The sequence below is a fragment of the Sciurus carolinensis genome, chromosome 18, assembly GCF_902686445.1.
Source record: "Sciurus carolinensis chromosome 18, mSciCar1.2, whole genome shotgun sequence".
NCBI lineage: Eukaryota > Metazoa > Chordata > Mammalia > Rodentia > Sciuridae > Sciurus > Sciurus carolinensis.
Window position 1 is genome coordinate 40,038,665 of NC_062230.1, and position 22,437 is coordinate 40,061,101.

The following is a 22,437-nucleotide window of genomic DNA, read 5'->3' on the forward strand; positions in this document are numbered from 1 at the left end:
GGTGGAAGGCAGGGGTCAGACTAAAGCATGTTGAAGAGGAGGCAGGAGGCCGGAAAGGAGTTGGAGCCATGACTGGAAATGCAGAGGGTGGTAAAAGCAGAGAGGTCCTTGAAGAAGCCTGGAGGGCTCAGGTGGGGTCTTTCCTCCCTAGGAGGAAATCATGGACGTTCCTACTAACCCTCTGGAAGCCTTTGGCTGAAGGGAGGAAAGGAGTTTTAGGAGATCCAGGCTTAAAAGTAATGTGGGGAGATGGGCAAAATTTGGGCATGCCGCCTGGGCTGGATGCAGACCCCACAGTGCATTCTCTTCAGCCTGGCCAGAGGGTCGAGAGAAGGGCATCTGGTGGGGCTTCTGCTGAGCAGGTTCACCCACCCTTACACCTCGGGGATGGGGCGAGGCAGGCAAGTGGCTGCTTCACTCCTTCCCCCACAGGAAGCCATGGGGTCAGTAGGGTCTGGTCTCATAATCCCACCCTTGAACAGGAGGGGAACACTCTGGGAGGAGGGAACCCAGGCCCCAGCAAAGTCTCCACCTTGCTTTCCCCCATTTCCTCTCTCCCCAAGGACATAGATTGCTGCAGCTGGTGGGGGAGGGGCTTTCCCTGGTCCTGGAGAGGGCTCTTGACATTTGCCTGGGCGTGGGCACCACGATGTGTGCCCTGAAGCTAGACGAAAAGTACACAGCCAGGAGGAAGGGGTCACAAGCGGGGGTGCAGATATCAGGTTGGTTTTATTGACCTGACCGGAGCTGCTGCGTGCTGCGAGCTTTGGAAGCAGCAGTGACTACATTAGTGGGTTAGGCACGGGGCGCCGCTGGTCGGGAGTACTCTCAGGGTGGTCCTGGACCAGGCGGGGGCCAGCGAAGGCGATTTTCTGCAGCGACCAGGGTTGGGCCAGAGACATCTCTCCGAAGTCTCTAGAAAGAACAGAGCAGGTCTCTGAGAAGTGGGCCAAGAACCCTCCTCTGCCTCCGAGGTTGCAAAGGGTAGAGAATGCTTTCGAAAGCCTTTCTTGGAGCGCAGTGGGGATAGAACCGCTGGGTGGTCACTTGGATACCCAGAGAGGCGTCCGGACCCAGACCTCCGAAGCGCCCCTTGCTGTCTGCTGTCCGGGCCTCCTCCCTCCCTGCACTTACCTGGCCGACTCCTCAGCCACCCAGGGCGGGAGGTCCAGACGTGGCCCCGCTCCGGGCACGGGTTCTGGGTTGCGCTGGCTCTGAGACGCACGGACCGGGAGCCCTGCCCCGGAACTCCTGCGTCGCGCCCTCCACATCTCCCGCACCCGCGAGGGAAGCAGGAGGAGAGCGTTACCGGCGGCGGGCGCCGGGGCGAGGGATTCCCAGGTGAGGGTCCCGGCAGCCGGTGCTAGCTCGCGGCGCCACACGTAAGGCGAGCGGCGCAGCCCCATAAGCAGGCCCGCGGCGCGGCCCACGGTGTGGTAGCGAGGACTCGCCACGTGCTTGTACCAGGCTCCGGCGGGCAGCGGGAGCAGGAGCAGGAGCAGCAGCAACGCGAGTAGCGGCCGGATCACAGGAGCCCCCGGCCCCCGGCCCCGCACCCCCGGGCACCACGCCAGGGTGGTCAGGTTGACCGCCGCCCAAAAGGGCGGGCCCGCAACACTCAAGTCTGGGTCTGTATGCAAGACGGAATTGTGGCCTGGAGAGCAGGAGCGCAGGAGGCTGGAGGCGAGTAGTTGGTCCAGTGCGGGTGCGACTATAACCGCTCAGTGGCCCCGCCTGGGCCCGCCCCCGAGGTACCTGCTGGGATCCCCAAAGGCAGGAGGCGGGGGAGGAGAAGAGGGAGTCCAGGCTGCTCCCAGCATCTCACTGAGTGGGCCTCTGACTAGAACTGCTCTTGAAGCTCCAGGGGACTCCCCCCTGCCCGCCTTATCCCACCAGTTCTGTTCCACCCCCCTCCCCAGGAGTGGAACAGATGGGGAGGGGGCTCTGGGACAATGGGCCTCTGGGCACAAGGTTGGGGGTCAAGGACAAAGGAATGCCCCCTAGGCCAGAGCTCCTGCAGGTGGGGCACTAGCAGAGCAAAGAAGAGGTTGGCAGAGTTTCATGGGATAGATAACAGGAGAGTGAAGGAGGCTGGGCAATTGTGACATTCAAGACCTCTCTGTGCGGCTCTTCCCTGAGAGCTGTTCTTGTCCTGCTTAACATAGCTCTCAAGTCTCCCTCAACCCATTTCCTCTCTGTAGCAGGATGGATGTTTGGGGACCCCATGTTTGGCCACATCAAGCATTCCTTAGATCCTTAGGTTCCCTAAGAATACATAGGCAGCCCCTCCTGGGACCCTCTGCCAGAACAGGGCAGGATAGGGTCTTACCCATCTTCAGTGCCTCCTCTCTGGCCACAGATCTCCTCCCACCAAGACCACTCCAGTCAATCTCAATGCTTTTTGGTCTTAGCCAACAATCTGTGATTAGCCTTTTCTGTGCACGGAGAGCACCCTTCCCTTCTGTCTCTACCTGGCTAGCTTCTGTGCATCCTCCAGGACTCTGCTGAAATGGTCCTGGTCTAGGCCTGCGGAGCAGGTCTTACCCTCCCGTCCCAGACAGTACTGTCTGTTGTCGTCTTTCCTGACACCCAGTTCAGGTGAATCAGCCCTCAAAATACTGGAACTTTTCCTCTCCAGCAACCAGGCAATTCGGGAGCATCCCCCCCTAGGTCCCAGACATCTTGTTTGAGATCATCAAAGAATGTATTTTGACCTTCAAACATTGTCCTGAGTGGGCTGGGGATGTAGCTCAGCAGTAGAGCACTGGCTTAGCATGTGTAAGGCCCTGGCTTCAATCCCCAGAACTACAAAAAAAAAAAAAAAAAAAAAAAAAAACAAGCCAAAAGTCAATGCAGTGAGGAGTGATTACTATAAATTCCATTTTACCAGTGAGAAATCAACTGAGTGGGACAGAGGAAGGCACCCACTCCTGAGGCCGCAGGAGCCAGTGGCCCCCAGCTAGGGGTGGTCCTGGCAATCCCAACCAGCAACCCTGTCCTCAAAGGCCACCCAGAACCACTAAAACCCTGGCATTGGAGCCTGGTTAGTTAGGTTGGAAGCTGTCCCAGGTTTGATGGTGATGGTGATGGGGGGACAGGGTATGTGCCACAACCTTTCCTGCCTGTTTCCTTCTTTGAAACTGGGGATAGTAATAGTGGCCACCTTCTCATCTTGTTGCACTGATGATCCAGTTGTGGGTCTTGGCACCATGCCTGGAACCCAGTAGTCGTTTGTGGTTAGGATCCACTGCTGCTGTTGCAAAGGTTGACCAACCCCCAACCTGTCAGGGAAAAACACTTCGATGGCTCCACTAAAGGATGCTGGGGAGCAGGCTGCGTGCCTGGATGCTGCTGCTGGAGGACCGCGGGGACCAGGCGGACTGCAGCCCCCGCTGCCCCGCCACGCTCCCAGGTGGCCCCTCAGCCTGGAGAGGCTCTTGAAGCGTGCGGTGGGCGGGCAGCATGGCACGACGCCGGCGCTTACTGCAGCTCTGGGACCGCGGGGAATTGCAGTCAGGCTGGGCAGGATCTAGGGCGCCCCCTGGAGGTGGCCCGGGGATCGGGAATCAATATGAAAACAATGTGGTTTCTGCTGGGTCTACTAGTTAAAAAAATTAAAGAAATGTGGATAAATCTCAAAACTAGTGTTGTACAAAGCAAAAAAACACGTTTCAGCATGACAGCCTCTGTGTGCTGCTGCTTTCTGAGGCTCAATGCCAGCAACTGGTTCCTCTGTCATGTCTGTGGCCTCAGGGAGTGAAAATACCAGGGTGGAGGGAAAGTATAAAGACCACATGGACACAGGAGCGGGTGCCTGTCAGCTGCCATCAGCAAAGGCAGATGGAGGGAGCCCAGGGCTGGGTAGGAAGCAGAGCACAAGATCACACTCCTAGTTCGGAGTGCAGGGGAGGAGGGGCTCTGTGCCTTGTTCTACCTCCAAAGTCCAGGGGGCCTGGTGACAAAGGCTTGTGCCCCCCCCTCCCCCGCCAGGGGTTTGGAGTCAAATCTCCAATAAAGGAGGGGTCAGTGGGTCGAGTAGCCCATGGAAGCCAGCCTTCCCCTGGGGTTACCCTCTTTTTTTCTTTCACACAACAGTCCTTCTTAGAAACCAAGAGGTTGGGCTGGGGTTGTGGCTCAGTGGTAGAGTGCTTGCCTGGCATGTGCAAGGCACTGAGTTCAATACTCAGCACCACATATAAGTAAGTAAATAAAATAAAGGTCCATCAACAACTAAAAAAAATTTTAAAAAGGCATTGTGGGGGAGGGGAAAGAAAGGAAACCAAGGGGTAGTGGCTGGGATTCTGCACAGTACCTGGCCCTGAACAAGAGCTTTGCAGTGAGGATGCGAATGCATAAGCGAATCTCTGTCTTGTCACCTTTCTTTCTATTTTGATACTGGGTATTGAACACAGAGGCACTTTACCACTGAGATACATCCCCAGCACTTTTAATATTTTTGAGACAGGATCTTGCTAAGTTTCTGAAGCTGGCTTTGAACTCGAGATCCTCCTGCCTCACCCTCCTGAATCACTGGGATTATAGGCCTGGGCCACCATGCCCAGCATATTTTTTATCATTTTATTTTTTTAATGCTGGGGATGGAATCCAGCATCTTGTGTATGTTAGGCAAGTGCTCTACCACTGAACTATAGGGGAACTATAGTTCTTTCTGCTGGGCATGTTGGCACAAAGCCGGTAGCCCAGTGCCTGTAGCCCCAGCAACTCATGAAGCTGAGGCAGGAGGGTCGCAAGTTTGAGGCAAGCCTCATCAACTTGGTGAGGTGCTCAGCAACATAGTAAGACCCTGTGCCAAAATAAAAAGGGCTGGGGCCCAGCGCAGTGGTGCACACCTGTCATTCCAGAGACTTGGGAGGCTGAGGCAGGAAGATTACAAGTTCAAACCCAGCCTCAGAAACTTAGGGAGACCCTGTCTCTAATAAAATATATAAAAGGGCTGGGGACGTGGCTCAGTGGTTAAGCGCGCCCCTGGGGATGTAGCTCAGTGGTAAAGCACACCTGGACTTCAATCCTTAGTACACACACACTCTCTCTCTTTTGAGCACTTTAGGTCTCTCTATTTTGTCTCTTTAGGTCTGTCTGTTTTGGTATCTGTCTTCCACTCTGCACTCTGCTTTCCTTATGAGTCAGTAGAACCCTGACTCCTTTCTGCATTTGAGATGACTCTACAATGCAGAATGAAAGTTCTTTTTGTCAGGGCAGAACTTGCAGAATGGTGGGTTTTGCTGTCCAGTAGATGGGTAGCAGGCAGCTTTCCTAATGGGGTGGAGCTGGTCCATTTCTCCAGCAGAAAACCCTCCCCTAATCTTAACCTTCTTCTGCTGAGGGTAGGTAGATACAGGGACCAGGCTAGGAGGAGGGCTCAGGAGCCCAGTTTAAGGCATGGACTTCCACACACTCCTGCTTGCAGTCACCCACTTCAGCCCACCTCCATGGTTCTGAGTGAAACTTCTCATTAAGGACCCTCAGAGGGTGTTAGGATGCTCTGTAAAATGAGTCACTTTCCTTCATCTTTTGTCATTCCAAAAATGTTTTGTATCCTTCACTAGTTGTTCCCCACTCCAGTTCTCTATGCTAGTGGAGTAATAGCTTTTTAGATTGCATCACTGTCCTTTTAGTGGGGTTTTGTGAAGGCGAGATGGCATCTGCATGCAGCCACTCCACCGGGCTTAATTGGTATGGTGACCCATTTTGCAAATAAGGAAGTAATTGGCTTCAGTGAGCCAACCCAGGTCACCAGAGGCCCTCAGAAGTGGCAGAACTGGGGTTCCAACCCCATTTTCATCTGATTCTAAGTCTGGGTTCATTACCCCACAATGTGCTCTTTTCTTTTATTTTTTTGTTTGTGGTACTGGGGATTTAACTCAGGGCCTTGTGCTTGTAGGGCTAACTCACTCAGGGGCTGGTAATATATCTCTACCAACTGAGCTATATCACCAGTCCCTCTTTTCTTAACAGGTTCAGGTCTAGACCTGCCTCCCCCGCAACAGATGCAAAGACCTGAAGCCCCAGGACTTGCCACCATCCATTCAAACACACCCTGATATGTCTCTGCACTAGACCCTGAGATCTGCTGGGTGTGACCAGCTACCAAGAGGTCGCGAGATTGCTTCTCCAATGGGATGGCTTTTGCCTCTGCTTAGGAAGTCTGGGCAGGGTGCCAGGTGAGAGGCTTGGGTGTGTTCCGGCTGGAGAGAGGTGGTGGGTTCCTCGCAAGGTTGCTAACTTTATTAATTTACTTATTTATTTTGTGTTGCTGGGTATCTAACCCAGGGCCTGGGCACGCTAGGTAAGTATTCTCCACTGAGCCAGAGCTAAGCCCAGGTTGGTAGACCTAGCAAATAAAAACACAGGACCCCCAGTTAACTTTGGGTTTCAAATAAATACAGGATTTAATACTTTAATACAAGTATGACCCATCAGTATTTGAGCGATACTTACACCGAAACACTATGATTCCTCTGAAACACGCTGAGTGCCCCTTGCCTTGGGGCGCCGGGCGGGGAAGACCAGCGGGCTGAGGTCCTCCTAATCGCCAGCGCCGGCTAGAGCGGCCGGAGCCGGGAAGCCGCTCTAGCGGGGCCTGGCCGGGGCGGAAGTCGCGGCACGCACTTCCGCCGGGCGGGGCGGTTGCCGGGCGGGGCGGTGACGTAGCCCGGAAGGGGCGGACCTACTGGGAGCCAGGCCGCGCCGCGCCGGCCGGGAGGGGGCCGGAGCCCGGCCATGGCGGCGGCGGCGGCGGGCGCCGAGGGGCGGCGCGCGGCCCTGGAAGCGGCGGCGGCGGCGGCGGCGCCCGAGCGGGGCGGCGGGAGCTGCGTGCTGTGCTGCGGGGATTTGGAGGCCACGGCGCTGGGCCGCTGCGACCATCCGGTGTGCTACCGCTGCTCCACCAAGATGCGGGTGCTGTGCGAGCAGCGCTACTGCGCCGTGTGCCGCGAGGAGCTGCGCCAGGTGCGCCGGGGGCCGTGCGGCGAGGCGCTGCGGGAGGGGTGGCCCCAGGGCCCTGCCTTCCCGCTGTCTGCCGCTCCCCGAGGGGGCCTGGGTACCGCCCGGGCGGGGTCGCGACCACCCGGCCGACTGCGGTGTCTAGGGCTGGGAGGCAGGCGGAGGCCGAGCGCGGGGATTAATAGCGATATCTGCGGGGACGGAGCCTGGGGACTTTCCCCGGTGCCTGGTCCTTAGGAAGGGGCAGGATCTGGCCGAGGGCACCCTGACCCACCCGTCTGTGGGATTAAGCCCTCTGCGGGTCTCAATGGGTGGAGACAATCAGGGGCAGCCTCCAGAGGTAGTCTGTCCAGCAAGCAGATGGCTCTAGAAGTAGAGGCGTGAACTGTGGGCATTTAAACCCTCGCTGGGTTTATGGGCCCCACTGATGACCCGAAGCCAACTTCTAAGACGGACGTTTTTCATTTGTAGAGGGGAGGTGACCTGACTCTTCCTGGTGCTTGGCTGGTGGGGAATAAAAGCGCTAGGAAGTTTTCCTCTTCTTGTTAGTTGCAGCTTTGAGGCTTCCTTCGAGTGGAGGGGAGACGTTTCTGATTCTGTCCGGACTTGGAAACTCTGGAAGGGTCAGAGGCCGCATGGGGCTTTCCCCACAGTCCCAGCAATGCCAGCTGCTGTCCAGGAGCTTGGGCCAGACCTCCCTTGGTTTGATGCCCTTAGAGATCTGTTTGCTTCCAGCATTGTGAAATTCCCCTGATTTGTTCATGGAAGTCTTCAGTTGGTGACATCTGCCAGGGAACCCAAATTTCTTCTCCTTAAAAATGGCATGGAGGCCTGGGGATACAGCTCAGTTGGTAGAGTGCGACCTCGCATGCAAAAGGTCGGTTCAGTCCCCAGCACCACCACCACCTCCACCACAAAAAAAAAAAAAAAAAAAAAGGTGGGGTGGGGACTGGGACACAGAGATAGCAGTTTTGAGGAATAGGTTTCTTTTCTTTTTTAAAAAGTAGGCATTTGCAGGGGCTGGGGATATAGCTCAGTTGGTAGAGTGCTTGCCTCGCATGCACAAGGCCCTGGGTTCAAACCCCAGCACCCCCCCCCCCAAAAAAAAAAAAAAAAAAAGTAGGCATTTTCTTGGCCTGGTGGTGCATACCTGTAATCTCAGCTACTTAGGAGGCTGAGGCAGGAGGATCAGAAATTTGAGGCCAGCTTGGTCACCTGTATGGGGCCTTGTCTCAAAATAAAGAACTGGGGCTATAGCTCAATGGTAGAGTACTTATTAGCAAATATGAGGCCCTGGGTTCAATCTCTAACACTACCAAACACACACACACACACACACACACACACACACACACACACACAAAACCCCCAAAAGACATTTATGCGAAGGAAGCCAAAAAGACGTTGGAATCAAATGAGCGAAATTCCCTAGACACCTACTTTGTGCCCATTTGGAAAAAGCATTGGAAATACTGGCAGTCTCACATGTGGTGGAAACAGACAGACACAGATGGGCAAAGATCTGGGGTGCAGGAAGAGTTAAAGAGTCAGTGAAACCGTTGTCCTGGGCTTACTCAGGACACCTCCTAATCTTGGCCAGATTTTCCTGTACACTTACAGCTTCCTTCCAGGAAAAAAAGGCACTGGGGAGCTCTTTATACACGAGGTCCTGGCCTTGCTTTGGGTCTTTGGAAGTGAATGAACACCACGTATGGCCACTATAGCCAGCATCTGCCCTTTCATTCCTGTGGGCCCCACACCCTCTGAGAGCTTTGTGGCAGGGGCTGTTGACATGAGCTGTCAGCAGGCCCTGGCTAGGGTGTGGTTTGGCACAGGGCACCCCTCTGCGAGCCTGAGCTTTCTCTGGTCTGCTCCATATTGCTGGGGTACAGGGGAGGGTCCTGGGAACTTTGCTGCTTGATGCCACTGCTCAGCTCAACTTAGTCCTCTCCTCTCCATCCATCCTGTTTCCCACCTACTTGTGAACTTGAAACTTCACCCTAGCCTTTCCTTTTTCCTTGCTTTGTCCATCCCTATTCTCTGAGTATGTGCTCTGTCCTGGGCCTGCTCAGGAATTGCAGTGACCCTCAGCCCCCAAACTCTTCTCCTGATTTTCCCTCCCTTTTGGAACTGTCTGTGAAAACCGGGAGGAAAGCAAGCCTACGTGCTGTGTGAAACCAGATGCAGATGCCCACAGCCTCTTACTGCTGGTCATCTGGGCTGTGTGGCAGGTGCTCACAGTGGAGCCGTCTGATGGAACAGCAGAGGCCCAGCATTTCATGGGTGATGAAGCCCCTCCCCAGGGTCTTATCCTTCCTCAGATGCATCTTTCTCATGGGCCATTTCCTGCTGTTGTGCCTTACTCTCACCTTGTTCTGTCCCTGTTATTGTTACAAGAGTCCTAATGGCCCCTGTAGGCCACCAGCATTGCCACACCCCCTTCTCACAGGCAGGAAGTGCTGAAGACCAGCCCATGGTTACCCCAAGGCCCAGCTCAGCAGGCAGGACCTGATGACTCTGTTGTGTTTTTCTGTTGTTAGTGCTTCTCCTCGTAATTCTGTAGTCCTGACCTCTGTCCCTAGCTGGGCTCCTTGGGGATCTGAACTCTTCAGGTGGACTCTGGGAGTGATCTCCAGCAGCCCCCGGCCCTTCCTTCTTCTGCACTTGGGGTCTCCCCTTCCTCATGCTGGTCCCTCAACTTGCTTCTCTCCTGTTTGTACTTGTGCCACCTGTCCTTTGGCCACTCTTCACTCTTTTAGTACTGGGGATTGGACCCAGGGGCACTGAACCACTTCCCAGCTCTTTTTAATATTTATTTATGTCTCGATAAGTTGCTTAGGGCCTTGCTAAATTGCCAAGGCTGTCTTTGAACTCACAATCCTCCTGCCTTGGCCTCCTGAGCTGCTGGGATTACAGACCTGTGGTACCGCACCCAGCTTTCTCTTCACTCTTAATGAGTGCCCATTGCATGCTGGGAATGGGGAGCAGCCAGGCCCCCAGGCAGATATTCTGGTCCAGAAAGCCCAGAAGCCCCTACTTCTCCTTGGTCATTAGTTACCTACCCTGCCCAGGGCTTCCCAGAATGGCCCAGCCTCATCTCTAGCACTGGCCTGAGCTCTGTCCTCACACCTGTGACCCTCCCATGGGTGCTCTGGAGCTGCCATCTCCCTGTCTTCCCTGTCTTGTTTCCTTCCCCTGGAAGCCCCAGGCCAGCCATCTCCCACTAGCTTCCATGTTCCTGTGTCCCTAGCCCGGCCTCACTCAAGTGTCTACAGGGCGGAGGGTCTTGCTGCTTAGATCCCTGGTGTGTTCCTGCCCCTCCCTGGCCTGGCCACTGTGCTCCTGTGCTGTCCTTGTCTAACACTTGCCTCCCCTCCCCATCTGCTAGGGATGGGGGTTCTGGCCACAGTGACTGCTGTCATTTGCTCATCAGGCCTGGGTGGCCAGTCCTGACTCCTTGCTGTTGGGGTGGGGGCATGGTGGGTCTTCCTGTCTCTTTCCTATAGTCTTAGCCACAGCTAGAGTTTCCCTGAGGTTTTTTAGTTCCAGATCTGCCAGCCCTCATTCTCCAGCCCTGGGCTCAAATTACCCACCGCCCCTTTCCCAAGCCTTTTTCTGTGTTTCCAGTCCATGAACCAAATCAGTGCCCCCTTCCCCGTCTTTCAGTCTGGTTAGGAGGGATGAATACCCTGGGCTCTGCTGGCCCTCCATGCTTCCAGTACTGGCCCCTACCTGCTCTGCAGATGGACCCTGCATGCAGACTTGTCTCACAGGCCCCTTGACACCCACCATTTGCTTTCTTATGCTTCTTGGTCCTTTGGCCTAAGTGCATGAGTGGAACAGGCCTGATATCCCTGCAGGTACACTGCCGTGCCTCTACCCCAGAGCCTTTGTGTAGGACACTGTTGGGTTCCTGATCTCAGAGGCCACCCACAGAGATGTTTTGTGGGTGTGCACAGATTTTTAGGGCATAGATGCCACAGTATGCAGCATGGCAAGGGTAGAGAAGTCAGTTCTCTGTGTGCCCTGGTACTGTCTACACATAGGCAGCACCTGATGGAACAGTGATAGAGACTGGCTGCCCAGAAGGGGTACCCAGCACCCCCGGGCAGATCGGGCTCTTCCATAGGAGCCTGAGATGCCATCAAGGGCAGAATTGAATGCACAACTGAGGAGGGTGCCAGAGTGGACGGGGGCGTCCCTGGCGCAGCTTTCCTCTGGGGAAGGAAGTCATTCCTCTGCTACGTCTGTTGGGCGTGGATGCTTTTTGGCAGCCTCAGGGAATTTCCTCAGGCTGCTCTTCTGACTGCCTTGCTGGAGATAAAGATCTTCCTCCTATGCCTGGAGAAGCTGAGGGGGTGTATCCTGCTATCTAGGAGTCCCAACAGGCAGTTCACAGAGGATCTTTTGCTCTGTCTGAGCAACATCCTGGATGGCCCATGGTCACCTGAACCTGCTGAGGTCTGGGCTGGAGATGCAGCCTGGGAGTGGTTGGAAGGCAGAGCAAGGCACCAGCTGCACCAAGGCAGCATAGCGCTGGGGACCTTCCCCCACACAGAGCCTGAGACTCGCAAGGAGGGAGAAAGCTAGAGATACATGTGGAGCCCTGCTGCGATTTCCAGCCTTTGGGAGGGAACTGCAACTACCACTTAAAGATGGTCACAAGAGGCCACCTGTAGACAGGCAGGCTCAGCACATGGCAGAGGACACGGAGTCAGGCTCCCAGCCTAACCCTGCATAACAAGAAGAAAAGCCTCCTGTCCCCCAGGATAGGTAGGGTAGGGGCAGACCTGATCTTGGCGTCTTTTCCCCCAAGTGTGTTATGGCGGAAGTGGAACTGAGTTCTTCTGGCTCTCCCCCAGACCTTTCCAGGGAACCAGCTTTGGTCACCCTGCTGCTGGGGGCGATATGTGGTCATGAGCCTGCATGGGGTTCCCCTTGGCAATACCCTCTGAGCTGCCTGGAGTTCATGTCCATTCTGGTCCCAAACATCCTCCTTGGCTAAGCCCAAACATAACAGGGATGACCTTCACATGGCCTCTCCTAGGAAGGGGATGTCTCCCAGGTGCTGGTAAGGCCTCAGTGTTGTCAGGGCTGGGCTGAGGTGCATATCCAGCACCAAGCTCAGGGAGCAGTGGCAGAAAGGCAGCACACAGGGAGGGGTGTGATGGCAAGAGTCACTGTGGGGCGTGGCATACACTTGTAATCCCAGCTACTAGGGAGGCTGAGGCAGGAGGATCTTGAATTTGAGGCCAGCTTCATCTACTTAGCAAGGCACGTAGCAACTCAGTGAGACGCTGTCTCTAAAAAAAAAAAAATGCAAAAAAGAGCTGGGATGTGGCTCAGTGGTTAAGTGCCCAAGTTGAATCCTGGGTACCAAACGTAAAAAGTCTGTGGGAGAGGGGCACTAAGGGTCCGCACCACAGGGACTTCATGGAGGAAAGAGGGAGCCCAGAGGCAGTTCTGAGCCTGTAGAGGGCTGGGCCACCTTGGTGAACTGGGGTGGGTTCACCACCTGATGGTGGTCTGGTGCACGAGACCTGTGGAGTATCATCGGGCCCGTGACTGCCCCCAGCCCTTACAGAAAGGAACAGGAGAGGAGTCTGTTGGCAGCCAGACTAGCAGGTGCTGGTGATCCCTGAGACTTGGCCTGCTGCAGAGGTTCCACACCAACCTGCTGAGCACGCCCAGCTCCTCCCTGGTAACAGGCAGGTGTGCAAGACTACTGCCAGGGTGGTGGGTTTGAGTTGTGGGTCCCTGGGAGCCCCGCTCCACCATATTATGGAAACACAGAGGAGGGTGCTGATGGAGGGCGACAGGCCTCGACGCAGGCGCTTGTTGCATCCTGCACCAGCGGTTTCATTGTTTCCTAGCTACTGCCCGGAACTTGTCCTTCCCCACTCCCCGTCAAGCTCTTCAGTGCTCAGCCCTCCTTGGGTCCCTGTCCCTGCTGCTCTCGGGTGCTGCTGTGGCTGCCCCCTGGTGGAAAGTCTCGGCCTCACCTCTTCCCTGCAGTGTCCTGGGTGGCTTGGGATGGGCGAGAAGGCCTGGGCCAACTGGGACCCAAGACTGTGGCCTGCATTGGGCCCTGAGGGCTCCCCTTTATCTGTCTGCTGCATCCTCAGGTATCCTGTCCAGGGCCTGCTTACCACTGTCTCGCTTTTGGCTGTAGGTGGTCTTTGGGAAGAAGCTTCCTGCCTTTGCCACAATCCCCATCCACCAGCTGCAACACGAGAAGAAATATGACATCTACTTTGCAGATGGAAAGGTGTTTGCATTGTACAGGTGAGGCATCCTCAGCCGGAGGGTCTGCAGCTGCTCTGTGTCTGTGTGGTTCTTCGTAGTGGGGCTGGATGCATCCCCCTTGCCTCCTCTTCTCTTCAAATCCCTGAGGGGTAGCTGATGGCAGGGCCAGGGCCTCCAGGGGTCAGCTCTGTGATGTTGGATGGGCTGCCTCCCTTCTTGGGCCTTAGGCTCCTCTCCTGTGAGAAGGAGGTCCCAAATCCCCAACCTAGGATGGCAGTGGAGATGGCAGGGGTGGGCACAGCCCCTGCTGTCTGGACTCTGAGGGCCATAAGAGTGCATGCAAGTAAACTTTTAGTCTATGGCCCTAAAACCAGGTAAAGGGTGCAGTTGTCATGGGGGTGGTCCCCTCCCTGGCCCAGGGCTGGAACCAAGCCTTGTACTCCAGGCCCTGCGTATTCACTGTCTTCCTGACTGCTAGATGGGGGCCTGGTGAGTGGCCCTACTCTGGGCAGCAACAGTGAGTGCCCCGCATGGTGGGTGGCTCCGGTGTCTCCCCCAGGCAGCTGTTGCAGCATGAGTGCCCGCAGTGCCCCCAGCTGCCACCCTTCGGCCTCTTCGGGGACCTGGAGCAGCACATGCGGAAGCAGCATGAGCTTTTCTGCTGCAAGCTGTGCCTGAAGCACCTCAAGGTGCGCCTGACCTGGGGATGGGGCTGCCCTGGTATGCGGGGGGTGCATGGAGACCAGACAGCTATGCGGACTCCCCACTGGCCACTGCGGCCCAGGAAAACTTAACGTCCCAGAGCATCAGGCTGCCTGGGCAGGGAGGAGCCCCCATCGGGCCCTTGGATCTGCCAGCCCCTGGTGCTTGGGACTTTGGGGCCATCGGGGCCTGCTCCTTGCCTTTGCTGCTCCACTGCTAGCTGGCAGGAAGAGGTAGGCCCGAGAGCTCCTGCCTGTGCCCAGCCCCCGCTCTCTGCAGATCTTCACCTATGAGCGCAAGTGGTACTCGCGCAAGGACCTGGCTCGGCACCGCATGCAAGGGGATCCTGATGACACATCACACCGTGGACACCCGCTCTGCAAGTTCTGTGATGAGCGGTATCTGGACAATGATGAGCTGCTGAAGCACTTGCGCCGAGACCACTACTTCTGTCACTTCTGTGACTCAGATGGGGCCCAGGACTACTACAGGTGGGCAGGACACAAGTACCCCATTCCCCCGGCCCTGCTGGGTATTGCCAGTGCCCTAAGCCCCTTGTTCTCTGTCCCTGGCAGCGACTATGCATACCTGCGTGAGCACTTCCGGGAGAAGCACTTCCTGTGTGAGGAGGGTCGCTGCAGCACAGAGCAGTTCACCCATGCCTTCCGCACTGAGATCGACCTCAAGGCGCACCGGACTGCCTGCCACAGCCGCAGCCGTGCTGAGGCACGCCAAAACCGCCAGATTGACCTGCAGTTCAGCTTTGCACCACGGCACTCACGTCGGAGTGAGGGTGAGCCAGAGGCCTGCAGGCTCTAGCGCTTGGGAGCCCTAGAGTGGTCCACAGGGCCTGCACCTGCTCTGGAGGCCTCAGACCCAGGGTCCCACCTGACTCACCATGGCTCACTAAGCCTCTGTAGCCTCACTCACCTGCTGTTCCTGAGCACCTGAGGCCACTGAGACAGCTTCTGGCCTCAGGTGGCTGCTGTTGAGTGCTGCCCTGTGTAGATCTTGCCCTGGTGCCCTGGGGCATGGGCCCCTCTCACTGTGCTGTTTGCATGACTTGGCACCGTATCCTGGAGGTGCCTTTCCCCAGATTCATGGCTGTGGGGGCTGGGAAACCTTTGCCATCCAGGCCAGAGCATCGGTCTCAGTGTGACCTGCACAGCAGGTCTGTCAGTCCTGTTGCCTGCCAGGGCCCCAGATAGTGACAGATTTTGCTGACCACAGGGGTTGTCAGCGGTGAGGACTATGAGGAGGTGGACAGGTACAACCGCCAGGGTCGATCGGGCCGGGCCAGCGGGCGTGGAGCCCAGCAGAGCCGTCGAGGAAGCTGGAGGTACAAGAGGTGGGAGGATTTGCGTGCCGCTGACTTCCTCCTGCCACCATCCCCACGTGGTGGCTGTGGCTGCCAGCCCACATGGGAATAGGCATGGGGTCAGGGGACTTAAGCCAGAGACCCTGGGTTGTGAATATTTCAGTGGGGTCCACTCAGCATCCTCAGTGAGCAGTTTCTTTCTCTTCCCTCCAGTGTTAGCCAGAGACACCCAGAGCAGGTGGGATGGGAGTGGGTGAAAGGGCCTGTGTCACTCAGGACCTCAGTACAGTTGTGCCAGGTGGGACCCCTATAACAGGTGTGCCCTCAGGCTGCCCACCTGAGGTATACCCCTGGGCCTTGCCCAGCCTGAGGCCACCCTCCCCAACCTAGGGAAGAAGAGGACCGAGAAGTGGCCGCTGCCATCCGGGCATCAGTGGCTGCACAGCAAGAGGAGACTCGCAGGAACGAGGACCGGGAGGAGGGTGGCAGGCCTAAGAAGGAAGAGGCTGCAGCCCGGGGACCCGATGAGTCCCGTGGCCCCCGGCGCCTAACCCGGGCTCAGGGTGAAGGCCCAGGTATGTCAGGCCCACTTACTGGGGGGCCCAGCCCCAGGAGGGGAGCAGGCAGTGGGCCAGCATGGAGCCTAGCTGTCAGGGGCCTCCCAGGGAGGTGGATGAGCACTTCATGTGCCCCAGTTCTTTCAAGGCCACCCCTGCACCCTGACCTGGAGTCCTTGCATGTCTCGTAGGCCCCAGGGAGGCCTCAGCAAATGGTCCTGTAGGCCAAGAAGACTGCCTGGGCCCAGGCCCGGGGCCCACCCCCCAAAGGTGTGTGTGGGAACTGGGGGGCGGCTGCTGTGGTGGGCAGTGCAGAACCAGCCAGGACTTGGTGAGCCACTGACCACCGCTTCCCTCCCTGGACCTAGCACCCTCCTACCCACTCCGAAACTCAAGGATGAAGATTTCCCCAGTCTCTGTGCTTCTACTTCCTCCTGCTGCACAGCGGCAGCCCCAGGTCTTGTGGGGCTAGCGCTGGTGTACCCTGGTCCCGCCAGGGGTAGAAACACCTTCCAGGAGGAGGACTTCCCTGCCCTGGTGTCCTCTGCATCCAAGCCCAGTACCACCCCGCCGAACCTCATCTCTGCCTGGAACAGCACTTGCAGCAAGAAAGGGGCTCCACCCGCTCCAGGGGCCCAGGCTGCTGGTGGAAGTGGCCAGACCTCCAGGAAGGCTGGGAAGGGGAGCAGGGGTGGACGGAAGGGTGGCCTGCCCCCTGCAGAGGAGCAGGGCAGTGGCCTTGGTGCCCAGGAGTTGCGGAGCATGCCCGCTGGGGCAGCTGCTTCTCTGCTGGGGCCAGCCTCCACCCAGACCTCCACCAAGGTTGGCAAGAAAAAGAAGGTGGGCTCTGAGAAGCCTGGTACCACACTGTCCCCACCACTGCCCTCTGATCATACCCCAAAGCCCCGGGCTGAGCAGGCCCCTGAAGCTCCTGTGAGTAGAGCAGAAGGGCCAGTAGCTGTCATCGTCAATGGACACACAGAAGGGCCGACCCTGGCACGGAGTGCTCCCAAAGAACCCCCCGGGCTCCCAAGGCCCCTGGGGCCCCTTTCCTGCCCCACTCCCCAGGAAGACTTCCCAGCGCTGGGAGGCCCCTGCCCACCCAGGATGCCTCCTCCCCCAGGTATGAGCGCCCAGCCCTGGGCAATCCCTTGGGTATCTGGGAAGGGGCCAGGGTAGTAGCTTCAGGCTGGAGGCCAGGAACACAGGTGTGAGGTGCAGGGCCGGTACCCAACTCCCCAGTGTAGAGAACCCGTGCATTGCTGTCCAGCTGTCTGGGCCCAGTCTGGATGTGGATGTCACCGTCCCCGACCCACATCATCTTGAGTCACCACTTAACCTCTATCCCTTTTCTCCCTGTGAAATGGGCCTTGTCATGCTGAGGGCCCATGAGCTAGCTGACGCAGGCCAGGGTTGCTACTTAGTGAGCCCACCAGGTGTGGGCCTGTGGACAGGAGGCTCACCCAGTAGGCTGGGTAGTCTGAGGGAAAGGTGGCCAGCGAGGGCCATGTCCTGGGGTCTTGTGCCACCCTGCAGGCTTCAACACTGTGGTGCTCCTGAAGGGCACACCACCCCCGCCCCCACCGGGCCTGGCGCCTCCTGTCAGCAAGCCACCCCCTGGCTTCTCCAGCCTCCTGCCCAGTCCCCACCCAGCCTGCATCCCCAGCCCCACCACTACCACCACCACTACCACCACCACAAAAGCGTAAGTGGGCTGGGCTGCCTGGCCTTTTGCCCCTGGGGGCTGGCAGAAGGGTACCTCCTCCCAACCACCAGAAAAGCTGAATTGTCCTCTTCTCTTGACCCCAGACCCATGCTGACATCCACACCTCGAGCCTACTTGGTCCCTGAGAACTTTCGGGAGAGGAACTTGCAGCTCATCCAGTCCATCAAGGACTTTGTGCAGAGCGACGAGGCCCGCTTCAGCAAGTTTAAGAGCCACTCGGGGGAGTTCAGACAGGTGAGGTGGGCAGGGGGTGTGGCCATCCTGTCTTCACCTGTGGCCTGGGCTTGAGCGGGAGTCACCAGCTGTGGCTCTCTGGGCGGCAGGGAATGATCTCCGCAGCCCAGTACTACAAGAGCTGCCGGGACCTGCTTGGGGAGAACTTCCAGAAGATCTTCAGTGAGCTGCTGGTACTGCTGCCTGACACAGCCAAGCAGCAGGAGCTGCTGTCTGCACACACGGACTTCCGCAGCCGTGAGAAGCCACCAGGCACCAAGTCCAAGAGGAATAAGAAGAGCGTGTGGCAGGCCAGCACCCAGCAGGTGGGCCTGGACTGCTGTGTGTGCCCCACGTGCCAGCAGGTGCTGGCGCAGGGTGACGTCAGTAGCCACCAGGCACTGCACGCTGCCCGGGACGATGACTTCCCCTCCCTTCAAGCCATTGCCAGGATCATCACGTAGCTCCTGCCAGTGCAGGCCGGAGCTGTCACACCTGTGCGCCTCCCTTCTCCTTCCTTCCTCCCCCCGGCTGCCAGGCAGCCAGGTAAGGTCCTGGTAAGGCTGCTGCTCAGACCTCTTGGTTGGCCAGGCCTGCCAGGGGGTCACCAGGAAGGTCCACCCTGTGCCATCAGCACGCCATCATGCAGAAGTTCCACCCCCTGCTCAGCAGTGGGCCGGTCTTGGTTTGTATTCTTGTGCTTTTGGAAAGTGCCAGGGGAGGGGAGGGCTGGGATGCCAGGACCTCTGCTTGTGGTCACGGCCAGAGGCTTTGGTGGCCCAAACTGGGCCCTCATGAGCCTGAGCTGATAGCTGTGGGTCCCCTGGTGTTGGAGTTGGCTGTCGAGTGTGTCGTGTAAACAGTTCATAATTCAAGAGTGTTCGGGATTAAAAGCAGATAAAATTGTGCTACTTGAAGTTGAATCTTTGTATGAGACAAGCTGAATCTGGGATCTCAAGTTGCCTCTGACCTTTTATAAGACAGTTTATCTTCAAATAAATTTATTTTGCAGTACTGCACATGGCTGGTGTCCCAAGCGTCTCTGCCTTCTGAGCACACCCTGAGACTGGGGCATTCGGACTTGGGCTGGTGAGCACAGATGTGGAGGAAGGCCCCCTGGGGATGGCAGGCATTGGGATTTGCTGATAGGAAGACGCTACCAACCCCAGCCCTATTTGGGGAGTCCAGCATGGCCCATACCTTCCAGGACCAAACATGGTCATGCCTGATGAACACTTGAATACCTAGTGAAACTGATCTTCAAGAATGGCTCGAAGTGAGCTGGGGAGGTAGCTCAGTGGTAGAGTGCTTGCCTCGCATGCATGAGACCCTGGGTTCTAAGACCAGCACCAAAAAAAAAAAGCTTGAAGTTTACATCCACAGGCCAGTGAAAAAATCTATTAAAGGTAAACTTACACAAGAAGACACATTTAGGCTGGGCACAGTGGTGCACGCCTGTAGTCCCAGCGATTTGGGAGGCTGAGGCAGGAGGATCCCAAGTTCAAGGGAAGTCTAGGCAATTTAGTGAGACACTCTGTCTCAAAAAAATGTTTTAAAGAGGACTGGGGAATATAGGTTGGTGGTAGAGCATCCTGGGTTCAATCTCCAGTACTGCAAAACAAACAAACAAAAATACACAGAAACAGAGTTCATGCTCTGGAAAACATCGAGACATAATGTACACTGATCCATGTGGCGTGATATTGCTGTAGCAGTGAGGGATGGACTGGAAGAACTGAATGCAGTCACAAATCTGTGCATTCATAAAGTCATTCATTGGGGACAGTTGGTATCCAAATCGGTGGGGAAGGATGCTCTTTCAGTTCTTGGGATTGAAATAAGTGGAGTTCCTTCAGCAGGGAATTAATTTGTAGTGATAAGGACAGCACTTATAAGCTAAGTTAAAGGTAGGTTGGAGTTCCAAGTATGAAAGTCCAAAATCTTAACACTTAGGAAAAGGAATGCACCCCCCACACACACCTGCTTTATGTGCACAAGCTGTCCCTGGCAGGACACAGGGCCCCCACGACAGGGCAGCTGTTGTTAGGGGTGGTGGAGAAGCACTTCACCCTTTTCCCTTCAGATGCTGTGGCATGTGCATGTATTACCTATTCAAAAAGGAATTAAAGATGCTGGAAAGTAGTTTGCCCTTTTTTTTTTTTTTTTAACCCCAAACTAAATATGCACTTACTGTACAACCCAGCAATTGCACTTTTGGGCATTTATCCCAGAGAAATAAAAACTTATGCTCGATTATGCAAAACCCCATCCCTGTCATAGCAACTCTCTTTGCAACCGCCCCAAAATTGGAACCAACCCAATTCACCCTTCCAACAGTCGAATTGCTAAATGTGTGTACATCCATCCCATGGGATACTGGGCAACTGAAAGGAACAAGTTACTGACACACAACTTGATGGATCTGGAGGGGATTATGCTGGGTGAATAAAGCCTGTCTTGAAAGGTTATATGCTGTACAACTTCATTCATGTGATGTTCTTGAAATTGTAAAATGGGTGGTTCCAGGGTCTGAGGCAGAGCTGGGAGATGGTACCAGTGCTGTACCTGGAGTGTGGGCGCGGTTATACAGCTGAGAAAACAGAACATGTGGATGTGCATATGCACAAGGCCCCTGCAAGACTGGGTACCAGAACCTGGTCTCTGGGCTGAAGAAGGTCAGCAGCAGCAGAGCAAGATGTTCCCATGGAAAACAGGACAAAGTGCCCAGAGGAACTCACTGTGGTTTTGTTTTTTTTTTTTAAGCTTTACAGTTACAGCAGTTGGGTTCATCCCGACAAACTTACACGCATGGAAATTGACTTCAGTTCACGATTGCCCCCCTTCCCCTCCCCCTTCACTGTACTCTTTTCCCCTTTGATTTTCAGTGAGTCTATACATGTTTCCAGATAAAAAATTTGAAAGAAAAGAAACTAAACATTTGTAAAACAACATGGAGATGACCCTGGCGTTAAGAACAGCCTTCTTAGGCTGTGAAGAGTCAAACCATGAGAATAAGATTTGCAAATACATTTATACCCACAGTTAGAATTTCTATAACCAAAGCCAGGTGCAGTAGTGGTCTACAGTCCCAGGTGGGAGGATCACTTGAGCACAGGAGTTCAAGGCCAGCCTGGGGCAACACAGGAAGACCCCCACCTCTCCCCCCCCCCCAATTTTTTCCCCATGTGACAAGGATAGCAGAAATAAGGAGGGTAACATACCGGGATATATCTGCCACCAGGCCCAGAGCTTGCATGGGCTCCCTGGGACTGGGAAGAGGTGCCTGTAGTGTATGCTTTTGTTTGTCACCTTGGTATCCACTGTAAATACAGCCAGTGGGGCTGGGTAGCGCAGTGGTGGGTGCTTGCCTAGAATGCTTCTGTGAGGCCTGGGCTCAACCCCCTTGCACCTCCTCATGCCAGAAGCAAGCCTTAAGCACTTTCCTGCCCCACCCCCAGATCCTCAATGTGATTCATCCAGGTACCTGCCTTGTATACCTGCTCCCTAGTGACCTCCTCCCTATGGGACATCTAGATGCATTCTGCCTGACCAGTCCCACTGACCCTCACTCTGTGTGGACAGTGCAGAAATGCCACAGCTTCTACCTCTCAGTCATTGTGTGACCTCCTGCAACCCATGCCACCAATTAAACCTCCCTGCAGGATACCTATTGGGAGAGCCCTAGTCGCTAGCCTCTGTAAAAGCATTGACCCATGGGAACCTTCCTTCTCTCTGCACACTCCCTGATCCCCCGCGTATGGTCTGTAGGCATGCTGTGTCCCCAGGACCTGCAAGTAATAGAATCTTTATTTCCATTGTGTGTCTTCCCTAACTTTTGAGGTGGTGCTCTTCACCTTAAGATCCTAAATTAAAACACAGCAGCTGGGTGCCCACTTTGGCAGCACATATACTAAAATTGGAAAGATACAGAGACAATTAGCCAGGCTGGGGATGTAGCTCAGTTGGTAGAGTGCTTGCCTCACATGCACAAAGCCCTGGGTTCAATCCCCAGCACCAAAAACAAAGCAAAACAACAGAGAAGAATAGCATGGCTCCTGCACAAGGATGATGATGAGCCAATTCATGAAGCCTTCCATATTAAACAAAAACACAGCAGCTGGTCTGGTGGTGTGGCTCAGTGGTGGTGCACTTGCCTGGCATGTGTGAGGCACAGGTTTGATCCTCAGCACCACACAAAAATCAACCAATTCATTAATTAAAGGTATTGTGTCCATCTACAACTAAAAAAATATTTAAGAAAAGAAAAACAGCAAGTGCTCAGAGTCCATGAACACTGGGATTCTTCTAGAAGAAAACCCTGGAGAAACAATGACCCTGAGCAAATCAGGAGCTCCTTGCAGCACTATCTTCAGACAAGCAAAATGCAGGGAACACTTGGTGCCTGCCTGTGAGCAGACAGGGCGAGGACTGGTCAGAGCAGAAGGAAGGGCCACAGCCACAGCTAAGTGTGGCAAAGTGGCACATCCCAAAACCACACTGAAGGGAAAATACTGCGTGTGCAGCACAGCATGCTGATAGAGCCCAAATGGTGCATTTCTGTGAATGCACACACTGTGCACGTATGAAAAGGAAGGCAGGTTTCAAAAGGGTAGCATTGCTGAGGATGTGGCTCAGTGATAGAGCCTTGCCTGGCACATACAAGGCCCCGGGTCCAATCCCCAGCACTGCAATCAATCAAAAACTGCAATAAT

The 22,437-nt window shown here is 55.6% G+C and overlaps 2 protein-coding genes and 2 non-coding genes across 5 annotated transcripts; 3 read left to right on the forward strand and 1 right to left on the reverse strand.

Moving 5' to 3' along the window:
- Positions 1-732: 732 nt before the first annotated feature.
- On the reverse strand, positions 733-2,333 carry Npw (neuropeptide W). The gene is made up of 3 exons (XM_047532963.1): positions 2,330-2,333; positions 1,135-1,720; positions 733-915 (listed from the first exon to the last, which is right to left on the reverse strand). Exons 1-3 carry the CDS (start codon positions 2,331-2,333, stop codon positions 783-785), a joined length of 723 nt encoding a protein of 240 aa, XP_047388919.1. The 3' UTR covers positions 733-782.
- Positions 2,334-6,700: 4,367 nt separating this feature from the next.
- Positions 6,701-18,744, forward strand: Znf598 (zinc finger protein 598, E3 ubiquitin ligase). 2 transcript variants are annotated; one of them, XM_047534309.1, is made up of 12 exons: positions 6,701-6,969; positions 13,136-13,248; positions 13,769-13,898; positions 14,191-14,402; positions 14,487-14,704; positions 15,142-15,259; positions 15,620-15,804; positions 15,978-16,056; positions 16,155-16,909; positions 17,323-17,491; positions 17,596-17,746; positions 17,836-18,744. In XM_047534309.1, exons 1-12 carry the CDS (start codon positions 6,742-6,744, stop codon positions 18,187-18,189), a joined length of 2,712 nt encoding a protein of 903 aa, XP_047390265.1. In that variant the 5' UTR covers positions 6,701-6,741; the 3' UTR covers positions 18,190-18,744. The 2 variants fall into 2 exon arrangements, with proteins under 2 accessions (XP_047390265.1, XP_047390266.1); XM_047534310.1 differs by having other exon boundaries at positions 15,142-15,250.
- Positions 7,986-8,058, forward strand: Trnaa-cgc (transfer RNA alanine (anticodon CGC)). Its single transcript has one exon. It is a non-coding gene; the product is annotated as a tRNA-Ala (tRNA).
- Positions 18,745-21,720: 2,976 nt separating the features above from the next.
- LOC124970835 (U6 spliceosomal RNA) lies at positions 21,721-21,828 on the forward strand. The gene has a single exon (XR_007106207.1). It is a non-coding gene; the product is annotated as a U6 spliceosomal RNA (small nuclear RNA).
- Positions 21,829-22,437: the final 609 nt, after the last annotated feature.